The 26,307-nt window shown below is 37.2% G+C and overlaps 5 protein-coding genes and 1 long non-coding RNA gene across 9 annotated transcripts in view; 4 read left to right on the forward strand and 2 right to left on the reverse strand.

Moving 5' to 3' along the window:
• bmm (brummer) overlaps nucleotides 1-1,776 on the forward strand; it is a 59,758-nt gene extending 57,982 nt beyond the window's left edge. Inside the window, exons 20-21 of the mRNA XM_089732306.1 lie at nucleotides 145-234; nucleotides 1,560-1,776. Coding sequence (XP_089588432.1) covers nucleotides 145-234; nucleotides 1,560-1,709 — 240 coding nt within the window. The 3' untranslated portion in view covers nucleotides 1,710-1,776. The remainder of the gene's footprint in view (nucleotides 1-144; nucleotides 235-1,559) is intronic.
• Nucleotides 1,777-4,789: 3,013 nt separating this feature from the next.
• Nucleotides 4,790-6,686, reverse strand: CRIF (growth arrest and DNA damage-inducible proteins-interacting protein CRIF). The gene is made up of 3 exons (XM_028170083.2): nucleotides 6,299-6,686; nucleotides 5,727-5,962; nucleotides 4,790-5,509 (listed from the first exon to the last, which is right to left on the reverse strand). The coding sequence occupies exons 1-3, from the start codon at nucleotides 6,600-6,602 to the stop codon at nucleotides 5,306-5,308; spliced, it is 744 nt and encodes a 247-aa protein (XP_028025884.2). The 5' UTR covers nucleotides 6,603-6,686; the 3' UTR covers nucleotides 4,790-5,305.
• Nucleotides 6,687-9,302: 2,616 nt separating this feature from the next.
• On the forward strand, nucleotides 9,303-11,057 carry LOC114253478 (uncharacterized). The gene is made up of 2 exons (XR_016324075.1): nucleotides 9,303-9,821; nucleotides 9,898-11,057. It is a non-coding gene; the product is annotated as an uncharacterized LOC114253478 (long non-coding RNA).
• Nucleotides 11,058-12,045: 988 nt separating this feature from the next.
• Clc (clathrin light chain) lies at nucleotides 12,046-15,490 on the forward strand. 3 transcript variants are annotated; one of them, XM_028170077.2, is made up of 6 exons: nucleotides 12,047-12,539; nucleotides 12,776-12,928; nucleotides 13,615-13,726; nucleotides 14,259-14,270; nucleotides 14,674-14,862; nucleotides 15,227-15,490. In XM_028170077.2, the coding sequence occupies exons 1-6, from the start codon at nucleotides 12,377-12,379 to the stop codon at nucleotides 15,231-15,233; spliced, it is 636 nt and encodes a 211-aa protein (XP_028025878.1). In that variant the 5' UTR covers nucleotides 12,047-12,376; the 3' UTR covers nucleotides 15,234-15,490. The 3 variants fall into 3 exon arrangements, with proteins under 3 accessions (XP_028025880.1, XP_028025878.1, XP_089588434.1); XM_028170079.2 differs by lacking the exon at nucleotides 14,259-14,270 and having other exon boundaries at nucleotides 12,046-12,539; XM_089732308.1 differs by lacking the exons at nucleotides 14,259-14,270; nucleotides 15,227-15,490 and having other exon boundaries at nucleotides 14,674-14,866.
• Nucleotides 15,491-16,307: 817 nt separating this feature from the next.
• On the reverse strand, nucleotides 16,308-17,986 carry PIG-A (phosphatidylinositol glycan anchor biosynthesis class A). Of its 2 annotated transcripts, none has more exons than XM_089732307.1 (2): nucleotides 17,821-17,986; nucleotides 16,308-17,681 (listed from the first exon to the last, which is right to left on the reverse strand). In XM_089732307.1, exon 2 carries the CDS (start codon nucleotides 17,649-17,651, stop codon nucleotides 16,389-16,391), a length of 1,263 nt encoding a protein of 420 aa, XP_089588433.1. In that variant the 5' UTR covers nucleotides 17,652-17,681; nucleotides 17,821-17,986; the 3' UTR covers nucleotides 16,308-16,388. The 2 variants fall into 2 exon arrangements, with proteins under 2 accessions (XP_089588433.1, XP_028025877.2); XM_028170076.2 differs by having other exon boundaries at nucleotides 17,799-17,986.
• A 610-nt stretch (nucleotides 17,987-18,596) lies between these two features.
• LOC114239741 (tRNA (carboxymethyluridine(34)-5-O)-methyltransferase ALKBH8) lies at nucleotides 18,597-25,319 on the forward strand. Its single transcript, XM_028170102.2, has 8 exons — nucleotides 18,597-18,846; nucleotides 19,045-19,285; nucleotides 19,455-19,772; nucleotides 20,294-20,453; nucleotides 20,760-21,018; nucleotides 22,135-22,290; nucleotides 23,302-23,466; nucleotides 24,112-25,319. The coding sequence occupies exons 1-8, from the start codon at nucleotides 18,751-18,753 to the stop codon at nucleotides 24,499-24,501; spliced, it is 1,785 nt and encodes a 594-aa protein (XP_028025903.2). The 5' UTR covers nucleotides 18,597-18,750; the 3' UTR covers nucleotides 24,502-25,319.
• Nucleotides 25,320-26,307: the final 988 nt, after the last annotated feature.

The raw sequence follows: 26,307 nt of genomic DNA on the forward strand, positions 1-26,307 counted from the left end.
GACCCCCCCCCCCCTGGATCCGCCTTTGACCTCTATTTACCCAATTACCTATTCCTGATTACCAAGCTTTACTAAATCCAGGGTATTTTAGAAACAAAACAATCTGTCTTCGAATAATCGTACCTAAGTTAAATGATTTTACAGAAACCAGAAATGATCGAAAAGCAAATGGGCGACACTAGAACTTTGCACGAAGAACGTTGCTACGACGACATGAGAACGAAGACAAAGAAGGTATTGTCACATTCTTTTTCGGATGTATATTTAACTGAGGCTTTTCATATTAAGCTTGTGACACAGCGGTATCAGGCGTGCGTCTCGTGCATAAGTTATGCGTTCGAGACAGTACATATCCTTTGCTTTATGTCACATACAATTTTAGTAATGCAGTAAAGTACAAGTAACGCAATCCTGGCTTCCTTAACTTCATAACTGTACATTAACCATTTTTTCTAATGAAATACGTACTCAACAAATGTTCACGATTGACCTTCACGGTGAAGGAATAACATCGTGTAATAAAAATCAAACCTGCAAAAATTCTAATTTGCGTAATTACTGGTGGTAGGACCTCTTGTGAGTCCGCACGGGTAGGTACCACCACCCTGCCCATTTCTCCCGTAAAGCAGTAATGCGTTTCGGTTGGAAGAGTGGGGCAGCCGTTGTAGATGTCTATGGGCTTCAGTAACCACTTAACACCAGGTGAGCTGTGAGCGCGTCCACCCATCTAAGCAATAAAAAAAAATCTCCGTTGCTTGTTACTTTTAAGTTTATGTCGCGAATAAACGCTAGGAGTAACCAGTGTGCTTAGTGCGAGTTTTTTAACGTTCTCGATAGCGTAAACGTTAATTCATATTTGTATGCAGTTAGAACGTTTGCGTACTTATGCCGCTAGGGGCGCAGTTCCAACTGCATACAAATTCTACTTACCTTTTACGCTATCGAAGACGTTAAGAAACTCGCACTAAGCACACTGTTGTGTTATTTAATTATTATAATTATCTCACTTCCGATAACGCCCTGAACCATTAGTCACCACTACCAATATAACCGCCAAAGCCCATTATAATAATTATCTTAAATCAAGGGACTGTATTATTTATTACTGTATTACTGCATTATGTGGAAGGCATTGGGGAAGGCCTATGTCCAGCAGTGGGCAGATAAAGGCTGATGATGATGATGATGATGATGATGATAAGGGACTGTATATCGGTAAGTTTTGTTTATTTAAAAAATAAAATGGTTTTTTAAACGTTTAAATGGTTAAATGGCCGTCTGGTGTAACGGCCGTCTGGTGTAGTGGTAAGTGACATGGTCGCTACTCAAGGGGGTCGCGGGTTCGAATCCCGCCAAGAGAAGATATTTGTATGATAAATATAAAGTGTATTTTCCAGGGTTATGGATGTATATTAAATATATGTATGTGTATAATAAAAATCTTACATTTATTTCCATTATCTGGTACCTGTAACACAAGTTCTTTACGAACTTAGCACAGGACCAGTTAACGTGGCGTGATTGTTAGAAAATATTTATTTATTTATTATTATTTTCAGTCAAGTTCCCAGGACAGATCGAGTCCTAGCAGCAGCATGGTCAGCGATTCGTCAGACACATTGGTTTGCTCCCCTCAGCTGACGCAGCGCACTCTCGCCATCAACCCGCGAGAGGCCTTCTACTCGAGCGACGATGATGAGTCTTCATGAGTTTTTGTATTCCTTTTGTTTATTTGTATGAATAAAGTTTGTTTGGTAGAGGAGTTTATTTCTGCAATCACTTTATTATTTAAAACTAGCTGACCCGGCAGACTTCGTAGTACTTCAATCAATAAATAAAAGACCTGAGCTTTTGTATAAAATAAACTTAAAACAAACAAAAGGAATCCGTCCAACCGGAGACACATCAAAGGAAAAACAAAATTGTTATTTTTATTTAATTCCGAGCATTTTCATATTTATCTACCTTTTAAACCTTCTCTGGACTTCCACAAATAATTCAAGACCAAAATTAGCCAAATCGGTCCAGCCGTTCTCGAGTTTTAGCGAGACTAAAGAACAGCAATTCATTTTTATATATAGAGATAGAAGATAGAAAAGTAACAATTAATAAGTAACAATTGAAAAGATGACGGTTTATTTAAGAAAAATGACTTTAGTAATTTTAGGTAACAGACTTGTAAACATACACTAAATAAGACTCATTTCAAATTCACGAAACTTACGTTACTTTCACAAATTTCCTTTACATGTATTTACATATAGGTAATGTCTAGATTTTTATTTTAGGTTATGTATTTAGTAACTAAAGGTTTCCAGCAATCCGGAACTCCGCTACCATGTACCTCGCGTTCAACACATTCACACGTTGCGCTTGTGTAGTGTTTGTGAATACGCGCGGGCCGTGACGTCGCACTGCATGCGCATCATGAAAAGTCTGCCCATCTCTCTCTCGCGCGGTCTAGCTTATGAGTGTGAAGGGCGCGTGAGAGACGCACAAGCCCGCCGCCGTCGAGCGGGGGCCAGGGAGGCGGATGTCGCCCTAGCCCTGGCCCTCTAAGTGTTTCGGGTCCCCCTCATATGTCGGTCTGGGGCCCGGCGAAGGGGGCCTAAGAAGACGACGTGCAAGCTGCTCTGCACGCGTTTTACGCAAGAGCATCCGGATGATGGAAGGCCGGCTATCCTCGACCCACGCTGGTTCTGACCCAGCGGGGTATTTCGTAGGATAACCTATTCAAACCGGCGCCATCTAGGCGGGCTTCGGACAGCCTGCCGACCGAGAGGGCTGGTGGTCGTGGCGCCGACGATCGCTGGCCCGGCTCCCGAGGAGGAGGGTGATGGGAGAGATGTGCTCCGCACTAAACGCTTCACTCTCCTCCCCTTGCTTTTTCATGAGTTCTGTCTCATGCGAGGGTTGGACGTTGGTTGTTGAGCGACAGGAGGTTTTAGTCGGTTCGACTCCGACATGCCCCACCCTCCATCCCCAGTGGAGGGTGGGAGTCCGGCGATTTCCTCCTGACAATAAAAAAAAAAAAAATAGATCAGTGTGAAGGGGACAATTAATGTTTTGCTTTTGTTAATGTTTATAAATATAGTGTGGTCTTATTTTATTATTGTTTTAATATTAAATTATTATTGAATAATGAAAATTATTATAAAATTTATCAACTTATTCAATATTTCCGCCTATTTCCGCCGTGAAGCAGTAATGCGTTTCGGTTCGAAGGGTGGGGTAGCCGTTGTAACTATACTGAGACCTTAGAACTTATATCTCGAGGTGGGTGGCGCATTTACGTTGTAGATGTCTATGAGCCCCAGTAACCACTTAACATCAGGTGGGCTGTGAGCTCGTCCATCCATCTAAGCAATAAAAAATAAAAAGAAATAAAAAAAAAACTGTGCAACAACAAGTGGAAGGATTTTAAAAACAGCGCTTTAAGGCATTAGAGTAATAAAAAAAGTTCAGATTTTAAATACCTACTACATATTTTTTAACTACAAAAGTCACGAAAAATATACTGAGATCCTATATAAACTATACTGAGATCTTAGAACTTATATCTCAAGGTGGGTGGCGAATTTACGTTGTAAATGTCTATGGAGTTTTTTTTTTTTTTCGGGCCGAGGGCCGAACCTCCTACGAGGTCCCCGCGCCTAGGGGGCGCGCGGGGTATGTGAGACTCAACGATCTGCAGGTGTTGAGAGCAGACCGCGGGCCCAAGGAATTTAGGGCCCACCCACTAAACGACTCCCCTGCACTCTTACACCCGGCGTCCGATCTCCGTCCGGGGTCAAAACCCGGTCAGAGTAGGGGGGTTCCCGCGGTCAACACTACAACCAGACACGCGGCGCCACCCCGAGGACGCCCGACGGACGGGTCGTCGAGGCGATAGTCGACGACAAACGACGTCAGTCTCCGCGGTACGGCGGCCCTACCAGGCCGCCCGCGCGATGCCGCTGGTGTTCCGGGATACCCCGCTGGGCCAGAACCAGCCTGCCGGGTCGGAACGCGATACACCGCCGACCGGGTTGCTCTTCCACAGTATGTTCAGGGACGACAGCGACGACGAAAATGCGGACCGCATCGCAATCCGAAGCCGCCGACGCGTCGTCCCGTCCTCCTGGTGCCAGCGCGCTAGAGTGGCGGTAGCGTGCGGCGCAGTCACAACCCCCTTAGGTCGCCCCGTGACCATCACCGGGAGGAGACTGCCTCCTCATAGGGGCCGGAGCTGGACAAACGCCCTCCTCCGACCCCCGGCTCGACGGCGGCGGCACGGCGCCGAGAGGGAGGAAGAGTTCTCCCTCTCCCGTTCCGCCGCCTCCTTCTGCGAGGCCGAGGTACCGCAACCCGGTCGCCTCGATCTCGACGCGAACACCTCCAATCACGAGGTGGGCCCCCTGAGGCGGCGCTCTCCGGGCCCCGTGGAACAACAGGGCCTGGGATTTATCGAACGCCACCTCCAGACCCAGCCTTCGGATCCTGCCGACGACGAAGGCCACCCCCGCGCAGGAAACACGGGCAGACTCGCGCAAGTCCCTACCCCGGGCCACGACCAAGGTGTCGTCCGCGTAACAAACTCCGCCTATTTCTACCGTGAAGCAGTAATGCGTTTCGTTTTGAAGGGTAGAGCAGCCGTTGTAACTATACTGAGACCTTAGAACTTATATCTCAAGGTGGGTGGCGCATTTACGTTGTAGATGTCTATGGGCTCCAATAACCACTTAGCACAAGGTGGGCTGTGAGCTATTCCAACCATCTAAGCAAAAAAAAAAATTTTTTTAATTCAACATACTCTGTTTAAAACTGCTTTATTCATATCATATCCATTTCCTACCTACACTGGCGTAGATGAACAGAGTTGTTCTAGGTAGAATGGATGAAACGCGGCTTCTATGGTGAGATCATCTCAAACCGTACCTCCTACACTCCCCATGGAACATCAGATTCGAAACACAAAGGGAGCAAACCAAAGTCCTTATATAGACCCCAGAGGCTTCAAGCAATCCATGAGAATGGGATTGTCAATCATTTATGATATGTGAGATGAAAATATCATTACTTTTTAATCACAGTGCATTCATGCTTTGCAGAAATAAGTAGTGCCATGGTTTGTCTTAGGCAAACTTTACTACTAACAGTAGAGTAGTAATATGAATTCATCATCTTTTTGCATTATTGTTTTTTTTTGTAAAGTTAGGTTGGTTGATCCTTTGCTCAAAAATAAAGAAGTATTATCAAATTTTAACTTATAAATGTTTACTAGGCATACTAATTTTTATTTATATTAATCATATTAAAATTATTTTTATTTGTTTTCACTGATTTCAGCATTCTTCTGTTGTAGTTTGGCAATCATAACCTTCTCCTTAGCTTCTTTTCTAGCTAGTTTTTCCTGTTTCTTTTGTTCTTTCTCGCGTTTGACCAACATCTCCTGGAACCTTTCATCACGAGAATCCAGTTTGAAACCAAAATGTCTTCGCACCTCCTCAACAAGGCGTTCCTTCTTGTCCTATTGGGCAAAAGATCAAATTATTTGTGAGAGCATATATTCTAAGCATTGTAGACACCACAATATAATTGTTTATTCCTGGTAAAATCATAAAACTAATATTGTGACCACCAAATTGACATTTTTAAGATGGGTACTGGTTTAAGGTGGTTTTAATATTTCACACTACAATGACTCAATAATCTCTAATTTGAAAATAATTAATATAATAATATACCTTAGCAGCTTGTGCTTCAGCAGTTTTCTTGGCGACTTTGTTTCGAAGTTCCTTTTTCCACATCTCTAATTTTGCCATTTTGGCTACAATTTCCTGATCTCTCTTCAATATATTTTCCTCTTCAGCTTGACGTTTCTGCTTGGCTGTCTCCATCATCTCTTGTATTGTGAAAGGGTATGCTTCAGATTCATATTCCAATTTCTCTCTGATGTCTGCTCTAGTTGGCCAGCATAAACCTTATAAAAAAAACATTGTTTAAGAAAATAGTTAAGGCAGTCCACAGGGACCGTAACCATCATCCAGCCTATTTCTGCCATAAAGCATTTATGTATTACAATTTAGAAGTTCTGATTCCATGTCTTAAGGCAGTAATTTTCACATTATAGTATCTATTGCTTGAACACAAGGTCTGCTCATCACCACTAATAAATCTTAAGATTTTAAGAGTCCAACCGAATGACAAAAAAATAAATTTCACAAGCTTGCTTTTTTTTTTAAACCGCAATATTACTTGAGCCATTAGATATCGTAAACATTTATTGAACAAGAATATGTTATTGTAAAGTACTTACTAGGGTTCACTCCACTAACGCTTCCATATTTTCCATACATTTTCCTGTTGTATTTCACGGTCAAATGAGCTAAACTCATTGGATAGTCGTAGGGTCGTTTTCCGTTAACGAGGTTATAATGTGACATACTAAGACGAGATATATTTCTCTTTTTATTAATTTCTTCTTCCTTCGCCTGTGCTACATCGCTGTCGTCAATAATTACTTGTTCATTTTGTTCAATTGCTTCCGATGTTGTAGAATATCTGTATAAATGGCTGGAAATGTTATAACGGAAGCATTTCAATCTAACACACAAATTCATTTTTTAGCTAAATTTAATAATTCTTGTTGAAGTTGTAGTGTTTTTTGGTTTTGTTCCGAGTTAGAACTCTCAAATATAATAAGTGTATAATCTATGGTTAGAACTCAAACTCAAATATTAAAGCATAGATTATACAAGTGTATAATCTATGTTTAGGTTTTTTTTCTTTTTTTTTTCCTACCTGAGCTGCTAGCAGGTGAATGAAGTTAGCCCCTCAACAATTTTTTTTTTTCCTATTTTATACTTATTTTCTATTAATTCGTTTGTTCATCATTTGTTCATGATTGTTCACTGTTAATAATTGTTTGTTCTGCATTTATTTATTTAAAAAAAATATTTAAAAATATACCTACAAGTTAGCCCCTCTAATGCAATTTTTAATATTTTTTCATCCTTAATGATTCGTAAATATTAATTTTCGATTGTTCTTATATAAAACACTTTTGTTCTCTTTCGAAATTACTCGTTTTTTGTTTAATTTACTATTTTTATTAGTTGAATAAATGTATGCAAAATATGTGTACTGCGCATGCGTCAACTATAATGCCTAAACTTTCTACGCGGGTTTAATCGTGAAAAAAAAAACAAATATAAATCCTGAAGGAGCAATTAATTGGTATACAGTTTAATTAAAAAAATAAAAAAATAAATAAATGAAATAATGTGCATTGGCGTTAATTTAGACCAAATACATTTATTCAACTAATACAAATAGTTAATTAAACAAAAAATGAGTAATTTCGAAAGAGAACAAACGTATTTTATATAAGAACAATCGAAAATTAATATTTACGAGTCATTAAGGATGAAAAAATATTAAAAATTGCATTAGAGGGGCTAACTTGTAGGTATATTTTTAAATTTTTTTTTTTAATTAATAAATGCAGAACAAACAATTATTAACAGTGAACAATCAAGAACAAATGATGAACAAACGAATTAATAGAAAATAAGTAGAAAACAGGAAAGAAAATTTTTTTTGAGGGGCTAACTTCAGTCACCTGCTGCTAGCCTTGAGAGGCTATTCCAGCGTAACCGTAACTAGTAGGTGAGCTCACGGGGCTGAAACCCATAGATTATACACTTAAAACCTGACGACGTTGCTAACACGAACTCTAGCAAGAGCCGTGCTTCGCAGAATCTACCACCGGATCGGAAACGCGACCCACTGAGAAGATCCGGCGAGAAACTCAGTGGGCTGTGTTTAAAGAGTTAATTTACTCGTCGAGCCCTTCGTCGCGAGCGACGGGTTTTAGGCGACGTCGACTGCTTTCCATTCTTTCCGCAGGATCGGGAATGTAGTTACCGGCGCGGCGGCCACGATGAGAGGGTTCTCGTGTCGTGCCGCTTTATCGAAGTAGCGCATCGACGCCGACTGCATATACTTACTGGTGAACTCTAAGTCCAGGTCGTCATGGTGGTCGACGTTCCTGACGAATCACGGGGCTCCGACGGCTATCCTGCAAAAACAGGATTGGATAATTTGAAGTGATTTTATGTGAGTGCGGGCCGCGTGAGCGAACACTACACTTGCATAGGTCATGACGGGGCGTATGCAAGTTTTGTAGAGTGTCACCTTATTTCTAAGGGACATTTTACTTCGCCTACATATCATCGGGTAGAGACGTCCTAGAATGAAGGCGGCACGGTCGCGTACCGTCTTGATGTGAGGGCGGAATGTCATCCTACTGTCGAGGGTGACGCCTAAATATTTGACCTTCGGGGCCCACGGTATGGGCTGGTCGTACATCGTGATTGGGCTAATGGCGGAGGTGTCGACGCGCCTAGTCGGGAGAGGGATGCTCAACGTGGTGTTCGGAGGGCGACCCCTTTTGAAGAGCACCGCTGTGCTTTTCGTGGGGTTGATGTCGATGCGCCACTTCCGGAACCACTATCCCATGGTGGTAGCTGCGGTCTGAAGTCGCCGATGAAGCAACGCTTTCTTCCTACACGAGTAGTAGATGGCGGTGTCATCGGCGAAGAGCGCCAGATAGGTCTCCGGAGACCGGGGTATATCATTGATATATAAACTAAACAGTAACGGGGAGAGGGTGGAGCCTCGCGGGACTCCGACTGTGACGTGATGGTTAGGACTTTTGCTGCATTTATATAGCTTACGGACTTGTGAAACATTTTCCTTTTCAACATGTTTTCAACCAATTGAAATTCAAGGAAACATAAAGCGTACAGCCTAAATTCTTACTATTAAGAACTAAAACTTACTTACAAATGTGAAATGAAATTTTCTTATTTCCTACTTATCTGCCACTATCCTCGAGGAGCTAATTTGCTTCACATTAGATGATGAGCGAGCTCTTTTTTTTTTATTGCTTAGATGGGTGGACGAGCTCACAGCCCACCTGGTGTTAAGTGGTTACTGGAGCCCATAGACATCTACAATGTAAATGCGCCACCCACCTCGAGATATAAGTTCTAAGGTCTCAGTATAGTTACACAGCTCACGTAGCCAAGCCTGAAAAAAGTTGCGACATCTGCCCTAGCAACAGTACCACTTCGCTGAATCTACCATTGAAAAGATCCGACAAGAAACTCGGTAGGTTTTGTCTATAGGTTACTATTCAACGAGTCCGATGTATGAAATGGAACGAAAATAAAAGAAAATTATTTCTTAATATTTTGTTGAAAAGTTATTAGGTAATTTCTTTTCATTTGGTTTTTCACCCAATGGGGTACCAACTGTCAAAGTGGCGCTGGTGTGCATTGTTCCCATAACATTCAATATTTGTATTGGAATTTTTGATTAAAAATTATTTTAAGCACAACGACGCGTTGTTTTGTGCCAATATGCTCAGAAATTGGAGTACATCAATTCCCGAAGGACAAGAAAATTGGAAGACTGTGGTTAAAGGCCATTTGACGCGAAAAATGTATTCCCACAAAAAGTTCGAGGCTATGTCGTAAACACTTTGTGGAATCTAACTATGAAAACATTAGTAAATACACAGATATGCTTCTTTCTGTCAAATATTTATAATGCATGACTAGGTGTAGCACACATCTTTGTTCTCTTATTAAAAAAATCCAATAATAATTAGTTAGGCACACTATTAGTTGCTAACATATTTCGCAAGTAGATTTATGCTGTAAGGAACCTTTTAACAAACACAAAATCAGACTGGAGGAAACACATTCCTCATGAGCTGTTGTTCATTATCAGCTGTTACTATTGAAAGTTCTATCTAAATCGCTGCATCCATTGTAATAACAAATATTTTGAAACTATGGTCAGGTTTCCTTGTGATAGTATATTTAAATGTTTTTCTTTGTGTTGTAGGTGTCAAAAATTAACATAAATATCTGAAGAAAGGTGCTGTACCATCTATATTTTCATGGAATATGAAACCAGTTTCTGAAGAAACAAAAAGTAGAGAACAAAGGTTACAAACTCGTAACCTTAAAAAACAGCTTTTTAGCCTGCCCAACACTTCCCAATACTGTGAAGATATAGTACCCCTTGAAGAACACAGCAATGTGCATTTTAATTCAAATGTCTCTCAAGAAATTCTAATAGAAAATAATAACTCTAGTATAGATGAAACAATTACAAGGCATCATATTACTATTGGAACTCAAACATCCAATATATTAAGATTGTTCTCTACAGAGCTATTACTTGCAGACGATGAGACAGTGCAATACCACACCGGGTTGGGAACAGCATCTAAGTTTTCATTAGTTTTAATGACACTTTTGCCAATGTCAAATGATATAAGGTATCGCTAGAGTAGAGTGGTCGGCATATCAATAGAAGATCAATTTTTAATGTTATTAATTAAGCTTAGAAGAAACACAACAGATTTTGAATTAAGTAAAATTTTCGGTGTAAGTAAAACTGAAGTTTTTAATATTGTTGTAACATGGATAAATTTTGTCAGTGATATCTAGAGCCTAATTGACATTTGGCCTAGCCGCAGCTTAGTAAATTATTATATGCCTAATTGTTTTAGAACACATTATCCCTACACAAGGGTGATTGTAGATGGGACTGAAATTGGCATACAGAAGCCTAGACAACCTGATGCTCAAAAAGCGTCATTTAGTTCTTATAAACATAAAAATACCTTGAAATTTTTGATAGGAGCTTCAAAACCTAATCCTAATCACCAGGGGGATTATTATCATATGTTTCAAACGGCTACGCTGGTTCTGCAAGTGATCGACAGATAGTAGAACGAAGTAAGCTGCTGCAGATTTGTGATTCTGGAGATAGTATTATGGCAGACAGAGGTTTTAATGTACAGGATCTGTTTGCCTCTAAAGGAATTACTATAAATATCCCATCTTTTTTAAAAGGTAAATCACAAATTCCAGGTGTTCAGTTAAAGATAGATCAAAAATTAGCTAGTCAGAGGGTTCACATAGAACGATTAATTTCATATGTGTAATGTTATGTAATTTTAGAGAAGGAATTGTCAATAAAAATAATTAAAAATATTCCTGATTTTTTATTTCGACAAGTGTGTGTATACAATACAGATATAATACAGATATTTTTCATACAATGCTTTGAAAATATTTTCATAAAAGATATCTAATTTATTTATCATATTATTTATAAAATTATTGTCTTTTTCAACATAAATCACTTTGATGTCCTTGTAGGTGTAAATGACCAAGTTCCAGTATGTTTTGCCTGAGCAGTATAACTGCCCTTGGATTTGATAATAATATGGGCAGGTTTTTTTAGAGACAATATCCCGTTACATTGTTCTAAGTAAGGCACCGTTGTGTATATTTATTTCATGTTTTCTGCTAGCGTATGGACATTTCACTTCAATTATAGTTTCTTCGCCCAACACACCATCAGGAGATGCAGCAAGATATATATGGGCGCTCTTGGCTAATGAAAATGCCACATGGCTCCACTAGCAAATCATATATATTAGCATATTTTGCTAGAGCAATTTTCTCATTTTGTTTCAAAATTAATATTTTGGTCATATAGCTCTAATCTGAAAAAAGTAAAATAATACATTAGTTGGTAGGTAATGTGTGTAATATGAGCAATTCTTTTTGCACATGCTACAAGGAATATAGTTCCTAAGGTACACAATTTAATATTATTATTATAATAGTTACCGGAAACAGTTTGAGAGAAGTTTTCTAAGTTAAAATAAAACATCAACATTGTACCTTTCGACAAAATCCACTTTTTTTCCTCGTAAAGATGCACCACGTGTCTCAACTCCTCCTTTAATTCTTTAACTATCCAGTTGGAATATATGTTGTAAAACTGTTTAGCACTACTTAGAAAGTAATAAGAACCGTATCAAAGTCACAAAATGCCGAAATATCACGAACGCAAAACACACAAAATGGTGGCTCTCTGTGACAAGGGAACAAGCTACGCTGGCGACATCTGAGAAAAGCTTTAACCGGCCAACCCCATTGACATGATTTTAATTTTTTTTAACACATCGTTCAATCTTTGTTGGCGTATTCCCTTTGTCAGTCGTATTGGCGTTAAACAAAATGTATTTTGTTTGACATTTTGTTTTAGTTGCCTTAAGTAAAAAAAACTTTGTTACCTTGAAATATAAATTTTATCACAATGGCGTAAAATTAAATTTAGCTAAACAACTTTTGAAAAATTGAACTGTCACCGTGTCAATTCATTTTCACCCATAGACCTTTAAAGTATTTTCACCATAGATTGCACACTAATTTGTTATTTCTCTCTTCATCTTCGTCAAAAAGTGTTTAAAATCTACTCTCATTCTATTGATTGATTTGTTCCAAAAGCTTATTTGAAAATGGATGATTTTGGAGACAGTTTCGTTGAACCTGAGGTTGATCCAGCAGCAGATTTCCTTGCCCGTGAGCAGAATCAGCTAGCGGGTCTCGAAGACGAGCTAGAAACCAGTGCTCCGCCCCCTGCCATTTCGACGTCTACAAACGGGTTTGACGATTTTGTCGGTAAGAATATTAAGTATTATAAAACTAGAGATCGAAATATAAATTTATGATGCGCTGTAACATAAATAATTTCTCTGGAAAAAAATAATCACTCCTGAATGAAGCTAATCAATAATTGTGCTTGAATGAGTCATTATCCGATAGTTAGTACTTAAATTATTTTTCGTTTTGTGGAAATATTTGAAGGTAGTGAAGTTGTCAGTCTTATAAATCCTAATTTCATGCTATACCTCTAGAAGTACCCAGTGCATCAGCATTTGATGCTAATGGTCTGTTGGATGACGCTCCATTGGGATCCACTCCAACAACAGTATTCAAACAAGAACGTGAGGAACCTGAGAAGATCAAAATATGGCGTGAAGAACAAAAGAAAAGATTAGAAGAGAAAGGTGTTTATTTGTTACAATTATTTTAAAGTAGAGTGACATGGTTATTCTGATATAGGCTTTCTTTACAATCGTAGAAGGTATAAGAAGTTTGGATGCCTGCCAACTAAAGGGGATTGCCATATTTTGTAATTAAGGTCAAGAAATGTCAGTTTTTATTTTCTAATTATGTAAATACTATTAAATAAGATCACACCTTTAGAACTGAAGCGCCATAAGCTAAAAAGTTATTTTTGCTAAACTCCAAAAATGTTATTAGTAAATTGTAATACATATTCATTACATTTTTTTTTTTAATCTAAGGTATGCGCTTTATTTGAAAGAGATGGAAAGAGTACTTTGTCCTTTTCTAGACTTAAAAAGAATTTAATTGTATAAACTGGTAGAATACATGTCTATAAGTCGTTTAAAGTATAAATCATTTTATTTATTTATTTTAATTAAGCCACTTCAATTCTAAAGGTGCGAATAGATATATGGAAAAATATATATTTTTTTTTTTTTATTTAGATAAATCTTACAAACATGTGATTGGTATAAAATACTTTAAGAATCTAATGATATTAATTAATTTAATAGTAGAGAAGAATACAATTTAAAAAATTGAGAAACAAGATCTAGCTATTTAGTCACTATCTTAATTATTTTATTTAATATGAAGTTAACAAAAGGAGGTGCTAATTTCACAGATGCTGAGGAAGAACAAAAGAAGCAAGAAATGCTTCAGATAGCCAAGAAAGAACTGGAGGACTGGTACAAATCACATGAAGAACAGATTTCCAAAACTAAAGCTGCCAACAGGTAAAATCCAATTATTCCAATTCCATTAAAGTTCCAAAATAAAGTTTTGATCAGCTATATGCATAAATCGTAGAGTTTTAGAATCAACTGGATTAGTTTAATACAGAACTCTGCTCCGAGCATTTCCACCACCCTGAATACTGTTAAGCTATTGTGGTTGAGTGGGTTGCACTCTCAAATGTCTGTTATTTTTGACTAGTGCTTTTTGAATGCATTTTAACTTATTATTACAAAAAAGTTTTAATTTTTTATTTTAATTGAATTGATATCATAACTAAAACTTGGCATAACTTTTGCTGTCTTAACTTGAGACAATTGAGTGCCGGAGAGAGACATTTCTATTAAATTTGGCCTTTTATTTCAATATTCAATTCTGTTGACCCCTTCCATGCCCCTCGATGCAACCAGCTTCAGCTTTACAGTTTTATTGACTGTGATTGTAAATGTTAGTAATATATCAATAAATCATATTTTAACTTTCTTAAATTTAAGTAAGATGGTAAAACATCAATTTTTTTTTTCAATGCCCCAGGGAATCTGCTAAGTGAGTATAAATAACTGATTAAGAAATTGATAACATTAGTGTCATGGTCATGGTTGAATTTGTAATTAATATTGGAACATGAAAATACATTTAGAATTAACTGTATCCATAAAATGTGTAACAAGTTCTGTGAATCAAGTTTCACTGTCACACTGATATCACCATTACTGAAAAAACTGATGCACCATAGAACTCAGTGCACTATAATTTTATGCTGTTTTTTAATTAAACTATCTATTGAAATATTTTTATTATCCTTCTTTCATAAAAATATTTGAATGACTTTTTATGAATAAATAGTGTCACACATAAATAAAAGGTAGTTGACTGGTTTGTTCAATTGCATGAACATAGTATTGATACTTTCTTTTATAGAAAAACATGTGCTTTGCTTAAATGATAGGAATGCAGAGCGAGCACAAGCTCGAGGATCTGAAAGTAGTGTGGAGGAAGGAAATGAATGGGCCCGGGTTTCTGAGCTTTGTGACTTTGGACCCCGTCGAGGAAGGGATGTGGCACGCTTACGGTCAATTGTGCTTCAGCTCAAGCAAGCTGGATCTCGCCCAAACTACCCATCACGTGCTACTAAAGTGTAAGAAATGCATTTATGTTCTTCGTTTTCTAGCTGTGTCGTAGGTAGGTCAACCATAAAACTACTACAAATAAAGGACTACCATAATCCCATAATGCTAAAAAACATGCTAAATATAGTAGAAGAATTCTTAGAGTATTATCGATCTCATGCCACATTATGGATGATATTCACTTTGTGATATGTATATACATGTGTTTGTGAATCCAATACCAAGGATTCCTTTTTGTTTAATGTTCTTAAACTGCAGAGTTTTATTCTTTCAGACAGAATAAATTAAATTAAAAAAACAAAGTTTCCTCAAAATAACTTTATTATAATTTATTTTATTAATAACAATTAATATAAATTTATTTGTTCACAGGGCTTGAAATAACATCACAGTTTGTATAATATCTTATAATATTATCAGTCCGCTTTCGAAGATCACATTAATTATTTTTATAAATATAAGACAGGTATCTCTATCTACCAATATTAATAATGTTCAAGCAAAACACAATAGTGGTTTAGAGCCTTGTTATTTATTGAAATTATTTTGTATTTACTATGTAATGGCTAACTAGTTGAAGGATTAGTTATTAGCTTTATGCTAACTCAGTTTAAAAATAAATCATTCCAAAACTAAGTTTTGCCTTTATTCATTTTATCATATGATAAAAATCATTGGGTCTGAAAATGAAGAAGATTGGTAGTAACATTGGTAACACAACACAATATTATCACAATTGAAAATGTATTTGATTTCACATAATGTAAGACGTGCAAATATATTATCCAATGGCTGTGTTACTAATGACTGATTCACATGATACAAATATTCTTAAACGACAAGTATATGATTAGCTTAATAAAAAAACAACAATATAATTTTAAGGTAGTTTAGTGTCATTTTAACTAAAGAAACTGTCCTTTCCATGTATCCTTATCAATGTATATAAAATATTTTATTGCGGTTTTTATGGACGCGTTTATGGCCCACCTGGCGTTAACTGGTCACCGAAGCCCATAAATAAACATCTAAAATGTTAATGCCACCATCCATCGTGAGGTATGCGTTGTAAGTCTTCGTTTTACAGTAAAATAACTGCCCCATCCTTCAAACTGAAATACGTTACTGCTTACCAGCAGGCAGGGTGGTATTAACATGTTGTGTTGGTTGTATGGTATTAAGGTGTGGGCTCATGAAAGCTCTGCAGGCACATGCAGCTCTACCAACAGTACCTATGTAATGTTTTTGCATGATTCGATTGTTGATGCATAGATGCGGATTGAAGCAAAGCCAAATTGACTTCCAGATTGAATAACATTCTGTTACATGATGAACTGTTGGTTATGGGGAGTGCAGCCCTGGCCATTGCGGTGAACCTTGGGAAGCCTACAGCGGACATCTATAGTCCAGTGATTAGAATATTTTAAGTTAAATTTCAAATTATATTATTAGATTTATTTTTTGCTCAAATTTTAACATTCACATAAAAGATATCATGATGGTGTTTTGTAAACAATACCTTCGAAATGAAATATTATAGTCTTAAATCTCTTGCTTTGTCAATATACTTTCTTTTATAAATTCTGTCAGTTAATTGTAGTAATATATACATTAAACTTATCACTAATAGAAAGGGCCAAACACCAGATTTAAGGTAGCTACGTAACTGTTGCCCTAGTGGTTTGTTTTTGTTTAGTAATATTCTATCGTAAACTATCTCAGTTCTTTTTGTAATGTCCATCCAACTGTACATCTCTCGAACCAGTCTATTGCATTTAAATGGACACATTATGTTTCCTTCTTTAATATCAGCTATTGCTTTCTCGATTCCTCTGACCAGGCTGCCTACATTTGGCTCCGTAAGATAGATCATACTTTCTGGTAGTACTTCAGGTATTCCTCCTACTTTAGTAGAAACAACTTTTAGTCCACAAGCTGCAGCTTCTACTATAGCCATACAATATGCTTCTGTGAGTGATGTATTTAAGAAAATGTCACCCTTCACTAAAACATTTCTAACTTCTGAATGTTTTAAGCTGCCTAACAATCTAACAGATTCTTGACAACCTATTTTTTCTCGGACTTCTTGTAGTAGCCACATCTTAGGACCGTCTCCACCTATGATGAATCTTAAGTTTGGATACCGTGGGCACATATCGGCTATAACGGCAGCCATGAGATTAACACCTTTTCGGTACACTAATCTTGAGACTATGACTATGGTTATAAATTTTTGATCTCTTTGGCATGGATCAGGAATGAAAGAAAATGCATCAACTGCATTTGGGATCACCGAAACTTTGTGAGCTTGAACTTTGGCTCTTAACACTGTGTTCTCTTTGCCAGTGTGAGATACACATATGCAATGATCAATCTCACTGAGACATATTTGTAAATACTTGTTTGTCAGTACAGCTGATGTGTCAGCAAACCCAAATAAACTGTGGTCAGTGAATACAGTTTTTAATCCCATTAATTTGCCTATAATACATACTTCATGACACAAAACACTAAAAGCAGAATGACCATGAACTATTTCTATGCATTCTCTTATCAATATATTTCTTATTAAAGCGATATTACATATCATTGTTGGCAATACGCACTGGGCATAAAATACTCTAATAGGTAAATAGTAAACTTTTAAGCCTGCGGTTAAATATCGGATACCGACTCTGTCGCCATAAGAGTGAGTTAATACTATGACTTTGTGGCCTCTTTTAATGAGACATTGTGACAAATTAAATATATGCTCTTCTACACCTCCGGTATTCGGGTAAAAGAAATCTGAAGCCATACAAACAACTTGCCTCTTTTTTCTAGCATCCTGAAAAGTTAAATAATTATTAATTATTTAAGTATTGTCGTAGAAAAAAGTAGGATATTAAAGGAGCAATTATCTATTCACATGTACAAGCCCAGTAGATTAATAAGATTTTTTTACCATTTAAATTAATGTTTTGTACCTTTCTTTGGTACAAATAGTTCAAATTTCGTAGATCTTCAGATAATATCACATCAAATCCAACATACTGTAATACTATTCACAGAATAAAGTATTCTATTTATGTGTAAGAAATATCAATTTTCTGGACCTAACAAATACAATTAACCTTGCAACTAGTTGCAACCTATCTATGACACTTTAAGATGTCACACATTTTTCAGTAGTCCTTTGGACATGCAAAAGGAATCTAGCCCATACAACAAAATATTATAAAAAAGCCAAAATCTATTGTTTCAAAATGGAAATGGAGCGAAATTAAATAAAACTGAATGAAGTGAGACAAAGTAACACCGAAGGTACGGGATGACATGAAGAGAATTGACCCCTTAGTAAAAATTCCGGATTGAAAACGCTTAAACCAAATTTGTACTACTCTCACAGACACTGCACTAGGTCCATAAACATCGCAAATATTTTTCGCGGCTTGCGTTGCATTTTTACCTTTTTTGTAGTAAAATTTTAAAATGTATCGAATTCATTAGATACACTCATCTTGACAGTGCGAAAAATAAATAAAAATCACACATTTTCCTAATTCGAATTTGGAATTATCTTCTTTAAAATTTAAATTTTAATGATACCAAAACCAGCCAGACACAAATATAGCCAAAGAGATTTTATTACAAGTTTATAAATACTATAATGCGAAAAGACTTTTCCCCAACCTATTATTTGTGATAATAGGTACGGTACCGTACGGTACGGTACCTAATTCGTGAGCAATTTTATCATTACAATCATAGATTATACACTTATTAACAAATTCAAGTAAGCATTAATCTTAACGTGAACATTTGTTTCTGTATCAGATTCTGTATTTTTTACTTGTGACAGTGCTCCCTTAGTTAGACTAAGCTTTAAATATATTTGTAATTAGTGTTGATACAACATGGAAGACGATAGAAAACATGAGAAGAAACGCAAACGGTTTGCTGCCCGATTGAATACTCTGAAAGGAATTGTTTGTTATGAAGATCCTAGGCCCGTAAGTAAAATATTTCCATAGCTTACATACAAGTGTTTATTAAAATCTTTAGTTTGCTATCCCTTAAAATAGTCCAGATATACATTTAAACATAAATTTCAATAACACTAGTACTTAAACTGCAACAAATTTGTTTTATCTGCTATTTTAAATGTATTGTATGGCTTGGAACTAGGTAAAATGCTTATATCTTTACAGAATGTGATTCTTTGCAATGTGGGGCAAGCTACAGGGTTTGATAAGCAAAAACTGTTGAAACTGCTGACAGAGTACAAGGTAAACACACCGTTGCCTAAGTTTGTTGCCGAAAAAGGAGAATCCTACTCATATCTCATGTTTGATAAAACCGAGAATGCGTCACTATTTTATGAGGCATGCAATGGGAAAGCACAGGTAGATGAGAATGGAACGACACTCTATGTGACATTTGTTGAAAATGGTAAGTTGGAAATGTATTGAATTACTGAATTATCTTATTTCAAGGCAAACCTCTTTGTCATAATTGGTTATAACAAAATTAACTAAAACCTATAACAAATAATCTTATAAAATAATTGCCTTTTTAAATTACTGTCTTTTATATTTGTAAAATGAAGATTTTTTTTCAGTTCCGGATACTGATATTATTTGTAAGCATCCAAATCCTAAAGGCTTACATATAATACCCGATTTTCTTACCGAAGATGAAGAGAAGTTATTCCTTAATACCTTTAATATACAACACGTAGAAACAACATTAAAGAACCGTCAAGTCAAACATTATGGTTATGAGTTCAGATATGGCAGCAATGACGTTGACTTGAGTTGCCCATTGCAGGAAAAAATACCAAAGATTTGTAAATTGCTGTGGAGGAGGCTCCAACACTATGGTTACGATCTCGGAGTACCAGTTCAGCTGACTGTTAACAAGTACTTACCTGGGCAAGGTGATTATTATTTACTTTATTTTATGAATTTTCTAAAGTTCTTCATCATTCAATTTCTCGCTTCGAATCACTAACTTACTGGTGGTAGGACCTCTTGTGAGTCCGCACGGGTAGGTACCACCACCCCGCCTATTTCTGCCGTGAAGCAGTAATGCGTTTCGGTTTGAAGGGTGGGGCAGCCGTTATAACTATAATTGAGACCTTAGAACTTATATCTCAAGGTGGGTGGTGCATTTACGTTGTAGATGTCTATGGGCTCCATTAACCACTTAATACCAGGTGGGCTGTGAGCTCGTCCACTCATCTAAGCTATAAAAAAAAAAAAAAAAAACTAAGAAATTCTTTGTTGTTGAACTCTTGATTTAGTAGTGATGTCCTCATGTCTGAGAGCTGTGACCACTTGAATCCAATACTGTTATCCTCACAATACATAACTTACAAATAATTAATCTCAAGAGATCTCATAAACATTCTTTTACATAATCCAAAATAATAATAATAATACAAAATTTATCTTTCAGGTATCCCGTCGCATGTCGACAAACACAGTCCATTTGGAGAAACAATTCTGGCCCTATCACTGGGCTCCAATGTGGTTATGGATTGGAAGCACCACGCAGGGAAATATGTGCCAATTATGGTTGAGGCTAGATCAATGATGATAATGCAAGATGAAGCTAGGTAATAAATACATTTCTAAGACAAAGTTAATGGTACAAAGTAATAAAGATCATTGTCATCATCAGTTTATAAACATGTATGAAGAATTTCGACCTTCACGACGATTTAAATCTAGAATCGATAAGTGTCTTAAGGTAGCGTTAGAACTCTAAAAGGATAGAAAGAATATTAATAGTTTGTTATTTCTACGAAAACACTTATAGTCAACTTGTAACAGTAATTAATACTTAAAACTTTGCAAAAACTTTACAAAAAGTAAGTTACTCTATTATTTCCTGTAATAAAAAAGAAAATAATAAATTCCAGATATGACTGGCAGCATGGAATACAGCCAAGAATGTGGGACCCAGTCCTTGATGTTCGTTTAATAGATAAAGAGAAAGTTAAAGTGATCACATCTGATACTGTACAGAGGGAGATGAGAATCTCCTTGACATTCCGATGGACCAGGTGTGGGCCATGTAAATGTGAATACAAGACGTTGTGTGATAGCATTGAACGTAATATTCCTGAGACAATTAGCAATGATGTTGCATCTAACATAGAGGACATACATGTGCACCAGGTATTTTTAGTTTTAAGTATTACTAACATTCATTAGCTGTTGGTAAAATCTATTAATAATGACAATACACAATGTTAATTTTAGTATATTTAGTAACTTTCGTACACACTTTGATTCAGGATATTACTTCGTTCAAAACCAGTAATAGGATCGTTTCAAATTGTTTTCAGAACATTTTAGAATGTTCTTCCAGAATTTATCAAAATGGGCACAATATTCCTAAGAAGTTGCAAAAAGTGGCGTATTTTGGAAAAAATAAAATATATTGTATAGCATGAATTGCTTAATTTATAATCTGAGGTATTTTAATGAGTATGTTTTTTAACAATTTACTTATAGTTGCTAAATGTTTCAAAAGTATGTTACATTATTTCATTTTGATTATTGATATGACTGTATTGACTCTGGTGTATTTACGTAATCACAGATGCTAGATTTGTAGTTTGTGTCTTTTTTCAGATGTCAACATCAATCTTTATAGTAATTCCTAAAAGTTTGCTGAATACTATTTAAAAAGACAATCATAATTTACTTAATTCTAGCTACTGTGTAAGAAAATCAATTCAATTAGGTTCTAGAAAATTAATTAAACTGCTGCATAATATTCGTCATTATATACGTCATTAAACTTATAGCAAAATTATAATATTGCAGTATTTCTAAACATTAAATCCCTTTACACAGAATGGCTATTCATGATTATATAGACTTTATCTATCAATTCGTTGAAAATTTTAAAGTTTCTAATATGCCATCGGATGTAACACTGGTTCAATCATATGAAGTTCATTGTAGGACCGTACATAATCGAAAAATAACTGTTGTATTGATTTGCTATATTGATTTCGATATAGCTATGAATAGTTAACAATACCAGGTCACCGGTCATCGTTGTCGTCGAACCCGTCGCTTGCGAGTAAATTAACCCACAGACAGTCCACCGAGTTTCTCGCCGGATCTTCTCACACACTTACGTACTTACTTACGTACGTACACTTATCTTACACTGACGTAGCCTCTCAAGGCTATTTTTTTTACGTCGTCTTCAATAAATTTTCTGCCAAAAATTAAGATGTTATTTAAGTATGCATAAACATCTTCTCAATTCCTTGTAAGGTATACGAACAAATCGCAGGACACTTCAGCACAACGCGGCACAAGCCTTGGCCCAAGGTTGTAGACTTCATGCAGCACGTGCCGGCTGGATCTATAGTGCTGGACCTTGGCTGTGGCAATGGCAAGAATATACTCAACAGAACAGATATATTGCAGGTTAGTGTAGGTTTTTTTTAAAAATAAGTATTGGAATTATTCCTGGTAATGGAAGATGGCCCAGAAAGATTGTATGAAAATTCTTCAAATATTTCATAGTTATGTTCCAGTCAAATTTATCAACTTAATGTATTCATCATAATGTACTTCACTTTTATCACTGCTTTTGTGTTCTTTCAATAGGATACCAATTATTTTACATTAACTCAAATAATAAAATAATAAATTGTGTTAAGGATCTCTAAATCCCCCTCCAAACAAGTTTTATTCTCGCCCACCACCGAGCTTCACTTCATCGAGCGATCGCGAACGCATATACCTACATTTTTAACGATTACATTATCTACTACAATATTCAACCTCATTGTTATTTGTTCTTCAGTTTTTATCTTTTAATAAACCTGTAAATACGAGCCAAATCGTTTCATTGAAGAGAACAACAAGACATCCAGCAAGGAACAAATTGTTTTGGAGCAAACACCTAATTACCTAATTTTGCAAATTGTTTTTTTTTTTATTGCCCTTGTAGGCAGACGAGCATACGGCCCATCTGATGGTGAGTGGTTACCGTGGCCCATGGACTTTAGCAATGCCAGGGGCAGAGCCAAGCCGCTGCCTACCGTTATTAATAATTCTTTCTTCTTCGTCGCTTCCTCATTACTGAGGGTCGTCACCACCTTGGTCTAGTTTTTCCACCAGCTTCCTCCAATGTTTCCTGCATTCGGCCTGCTTAATAGCGTTCGGGACGCTGGTGTTTGTGGCCTCCTTGAAATGTACGTCCACCTGGTTGGCAATCTTCCTCGACTTCTCTTTCCTTCCACGCGACCTACAACTATTAGTTTTTCCAAGTTGTCAGGATATTAATTATAATAATTATAATATATAATATAATAATTAGGTAACCCTTAATATTTTAGTACCGTTGAACCGCTATCGAGGACTGTCCCAATGCTGATACTGAACTGTCTCGTTGTCAGCTCCATTGTTAACTATCTCTGTTAACGTTCCCAGGTAGCCGGTGAAAGGAGCAGCGGTCTACTAGAGGAATGCAAGGGGTTGGCGGCCCGGATATCCGGCGCCGATTGCATCCGGTTGGACTTGCTCAACACCGGCCTCAAGGACGAGTGCGCTGATTTCATCATTTGCGTAGCCGTCGTGCACCACTTCAGCACACAGGTGACATTTACTTGTGTTATTGGGAGATATTATTGTTGGAAGATCAGATATTATAATATTATGTCGTCGTGGCCTAAAGGATAAGACGTTCGGTGCATTCGTATGTAGCGATGCACCGGTGTTCGAATCCCGCAGGCGGGTACCAATTTTTCTAATGAAATACGTACTTAACAAAAGTTCACGATTGACTTCAACGGTGAAGGAATAACATCGTTAATAAAAATGAAACACGCAATTACTGGTGGCAGGACTTCTTATGAGTCCGCACGGGTAGGTACCACCGCCCTATCTATTTCTGCCGTGAAGTAGTAATGCGTTTCGGTTTGAAGGGTGGGGCAGCCGTCGTAACTATACTAAGACCTTAGAACTCATCTCAATCTTATCTCAAGGTGGGTGGCGCATTTACGTTGTAGATGTCTATGGGCTCCAGTAACCACTTAACACCAGGTGGGCTGTGAGATCGTCCAGCCATCTAAGCAATAGTGAATTTTTCAATTTTCTGGGCAAGTTGACACAACCACTAACTGTGCTATACTCGGAATATAAATTATGAAAAAAAAAATGCGTTTCCGACACATATTTTTTTTACCGAACTTAATTTTTCGTTACATTCCTAAATTGAAATTTAAAAAATATATATTTCAGGCACGCCGCCTCCACTCGATACAAACAATACACCGACTCCTGCGGGCCAACGGGCAAGCGCTCATCACGGTGTGGGCCAAGGATCAAACCAAGTCGAGTTACTTGTCGCGGACCCGGACGCCGCTGCTGGACCGGCACAAGCTGACCGTGGGCGGCATCCACTTGCCCGTGCACGAGAACCGCACGCAGTTCCAGCACAAAGACCTGCTGGTGCCCTGGAACCTGCGCAGCAAGGCGCCCCCGCTCCAACAACCCGACACCACCTTCCTCAGATACTACCACGTCTTCGATGAAGGGGAACTGGATCAGCTCTGCCGAGACGCGCGGCTCGCGATTGTCAGGAGCTTCTACGAGGAAGGCAATTGGTGTGTCGTCTGTATGAAAGTTTAATAGGGAAAGTTGAAAGTTAAATGTGGATATCGTCTCAGCATTTATGTCTAAAGGCAAGACGTCATGTGTGTTGGCATCGTTGGCCGCAAGTGCCTCCCGAGTGAAAAGTAGCACGCTGCATGCTGGCTGTATGCCACTGTTTCCCTGGCTCATTTCGAAATGAAGTGTAAAATATTGAAATTGATGATGTCACAGATGACAGTTGTGTGTGTTGCAACAAGGCAAGTATGAAATGTGTGCGAGGAAGCCAATGTGTGATGGTCAAATATCAGATCAGATTTACTTTTTCCAACACAAAAATGATTTAAACAAATTGGTGTGTAGTTTTTTATTTATTTTCGATCTCAGTCGAGTTCTCTACATACAAAATACGTTTTTAAATGAGTTGTTTAAAGTTTTTTTTTGTCCTATAATTATTCACTGGATGAGAAATTCTGCCAAAAATTATAGTTATTTATATGAATGTATATTATCGTAAACTTCGAGAATGTAATTATATTATGACATCCGGAGTGAAGTTAGCATTCAATTGTAACGTGAATTTTACAAGTATGTAGTTAGCGGTCAAAGTAAAGTAAATGACAAATTAAGGTAATGCTGCTACACATTCTACATGTTCAAAGTCCATGTGTTTGAATGTTTTTTTTAATTGTCTTAAACTTTTGTATACACCAAAGAAGTGTATTGTTGTCTATAAACAATTTATCTGTTTATCAACTAAATATAATAAAAATGTATCCATTTTAATTTGTAAGTGAATGTCGTTCTATAGAACATTCCTAATTGTAATTGAAATAAACGTCTCTGAATGTTGTAAATTTGTATTTGATTTCACTGGTAATTGTTACTAGAGAGAGGCAGGACGTGCTGTGACGGTTCCGCCGTCCTGTCTGCTTCTGAGACAAGTCATACCTCAGGGTGGGTGGGTGATGGTATTCGTACTTGCAAAGTACAGTAATTAGGTACATCGACATTAACAACAAAGTCTGAGGGTTTTTTTTATTGCCCTTGTAGGCAGACGAGTGAGTGATTACCGTCGCCCAGTAATTTAACATGGACGTCAGCAATGCCAGGAGCAGAGCCAAGCCGCTGCCTACTGCTTAATACTCTCCACAAGCCTCGTTTGAAGAAGGACATGTCGTAGCGCTCGGGAAACGCCGTGAAGCTCATTCCAAAGCCGGATGGTACGTGGCAAAAATGATATCTCGAAACGCACTGTGGATGAACGCAGTGACTCCAGGTAAACGATGGGGAAAACGATATGATTTTATCATCTCAAACAATTCCTCAGAGCACTCCAGGACACACAGAGCATCAGTGTGCTTAGTGCGAGTTTTTCAATTTTCTCGATATCGTAAAAGTTAACTGAAGTTTCTATGGAGTTGGAACGTTTGCCGCTAGGGGCGCTGTTCCAACTGTATTGAGTTATCTTTTACGCCACCTAGAACGTTAAAAAACTCGCACTAAGCACACAGGTTGACTAACATCATAAGACGCCCAATACACTTGTATCACGCAATGCAACTATACCAGTGTTCAAATCCCGCAGGTAGTTTTTAAAAATGAAATACGTACTAAGTATATGTTCACGAAGTTCCACGATGAACGAATAACATCGTGTAATAAAAACCAAAGAAGAAATAATTATAATTTGAGTAATTATTGGCGGTGACTCGTCTATTGAGTCCGCGCGGGTGGGTACCACCGCTCTATTTCTGCCGTGAAGCAGTAATGCGTTTCGGTTTGAAGAGTGGGGCAGCCGTACCTATACTGAGATCTTAGAACTCATATCTCAAGATGGGTATT

The sequence above is a fragment of the Bombyx mandarina genome, chromosome 13 (assembly GCF_030267445.1).
Source record: "Bombyx mandarina strain Sakado chromosome 13, ASM3026744v2".
In the NCBI taxonomy this organism is placed as follows: domain Eukaryota; kingdom Metazoa; phylum Arthropoda; class Insecta; order Lepidoptera; family Bombycidae; genus Bombyx; species Bombyx mandarina.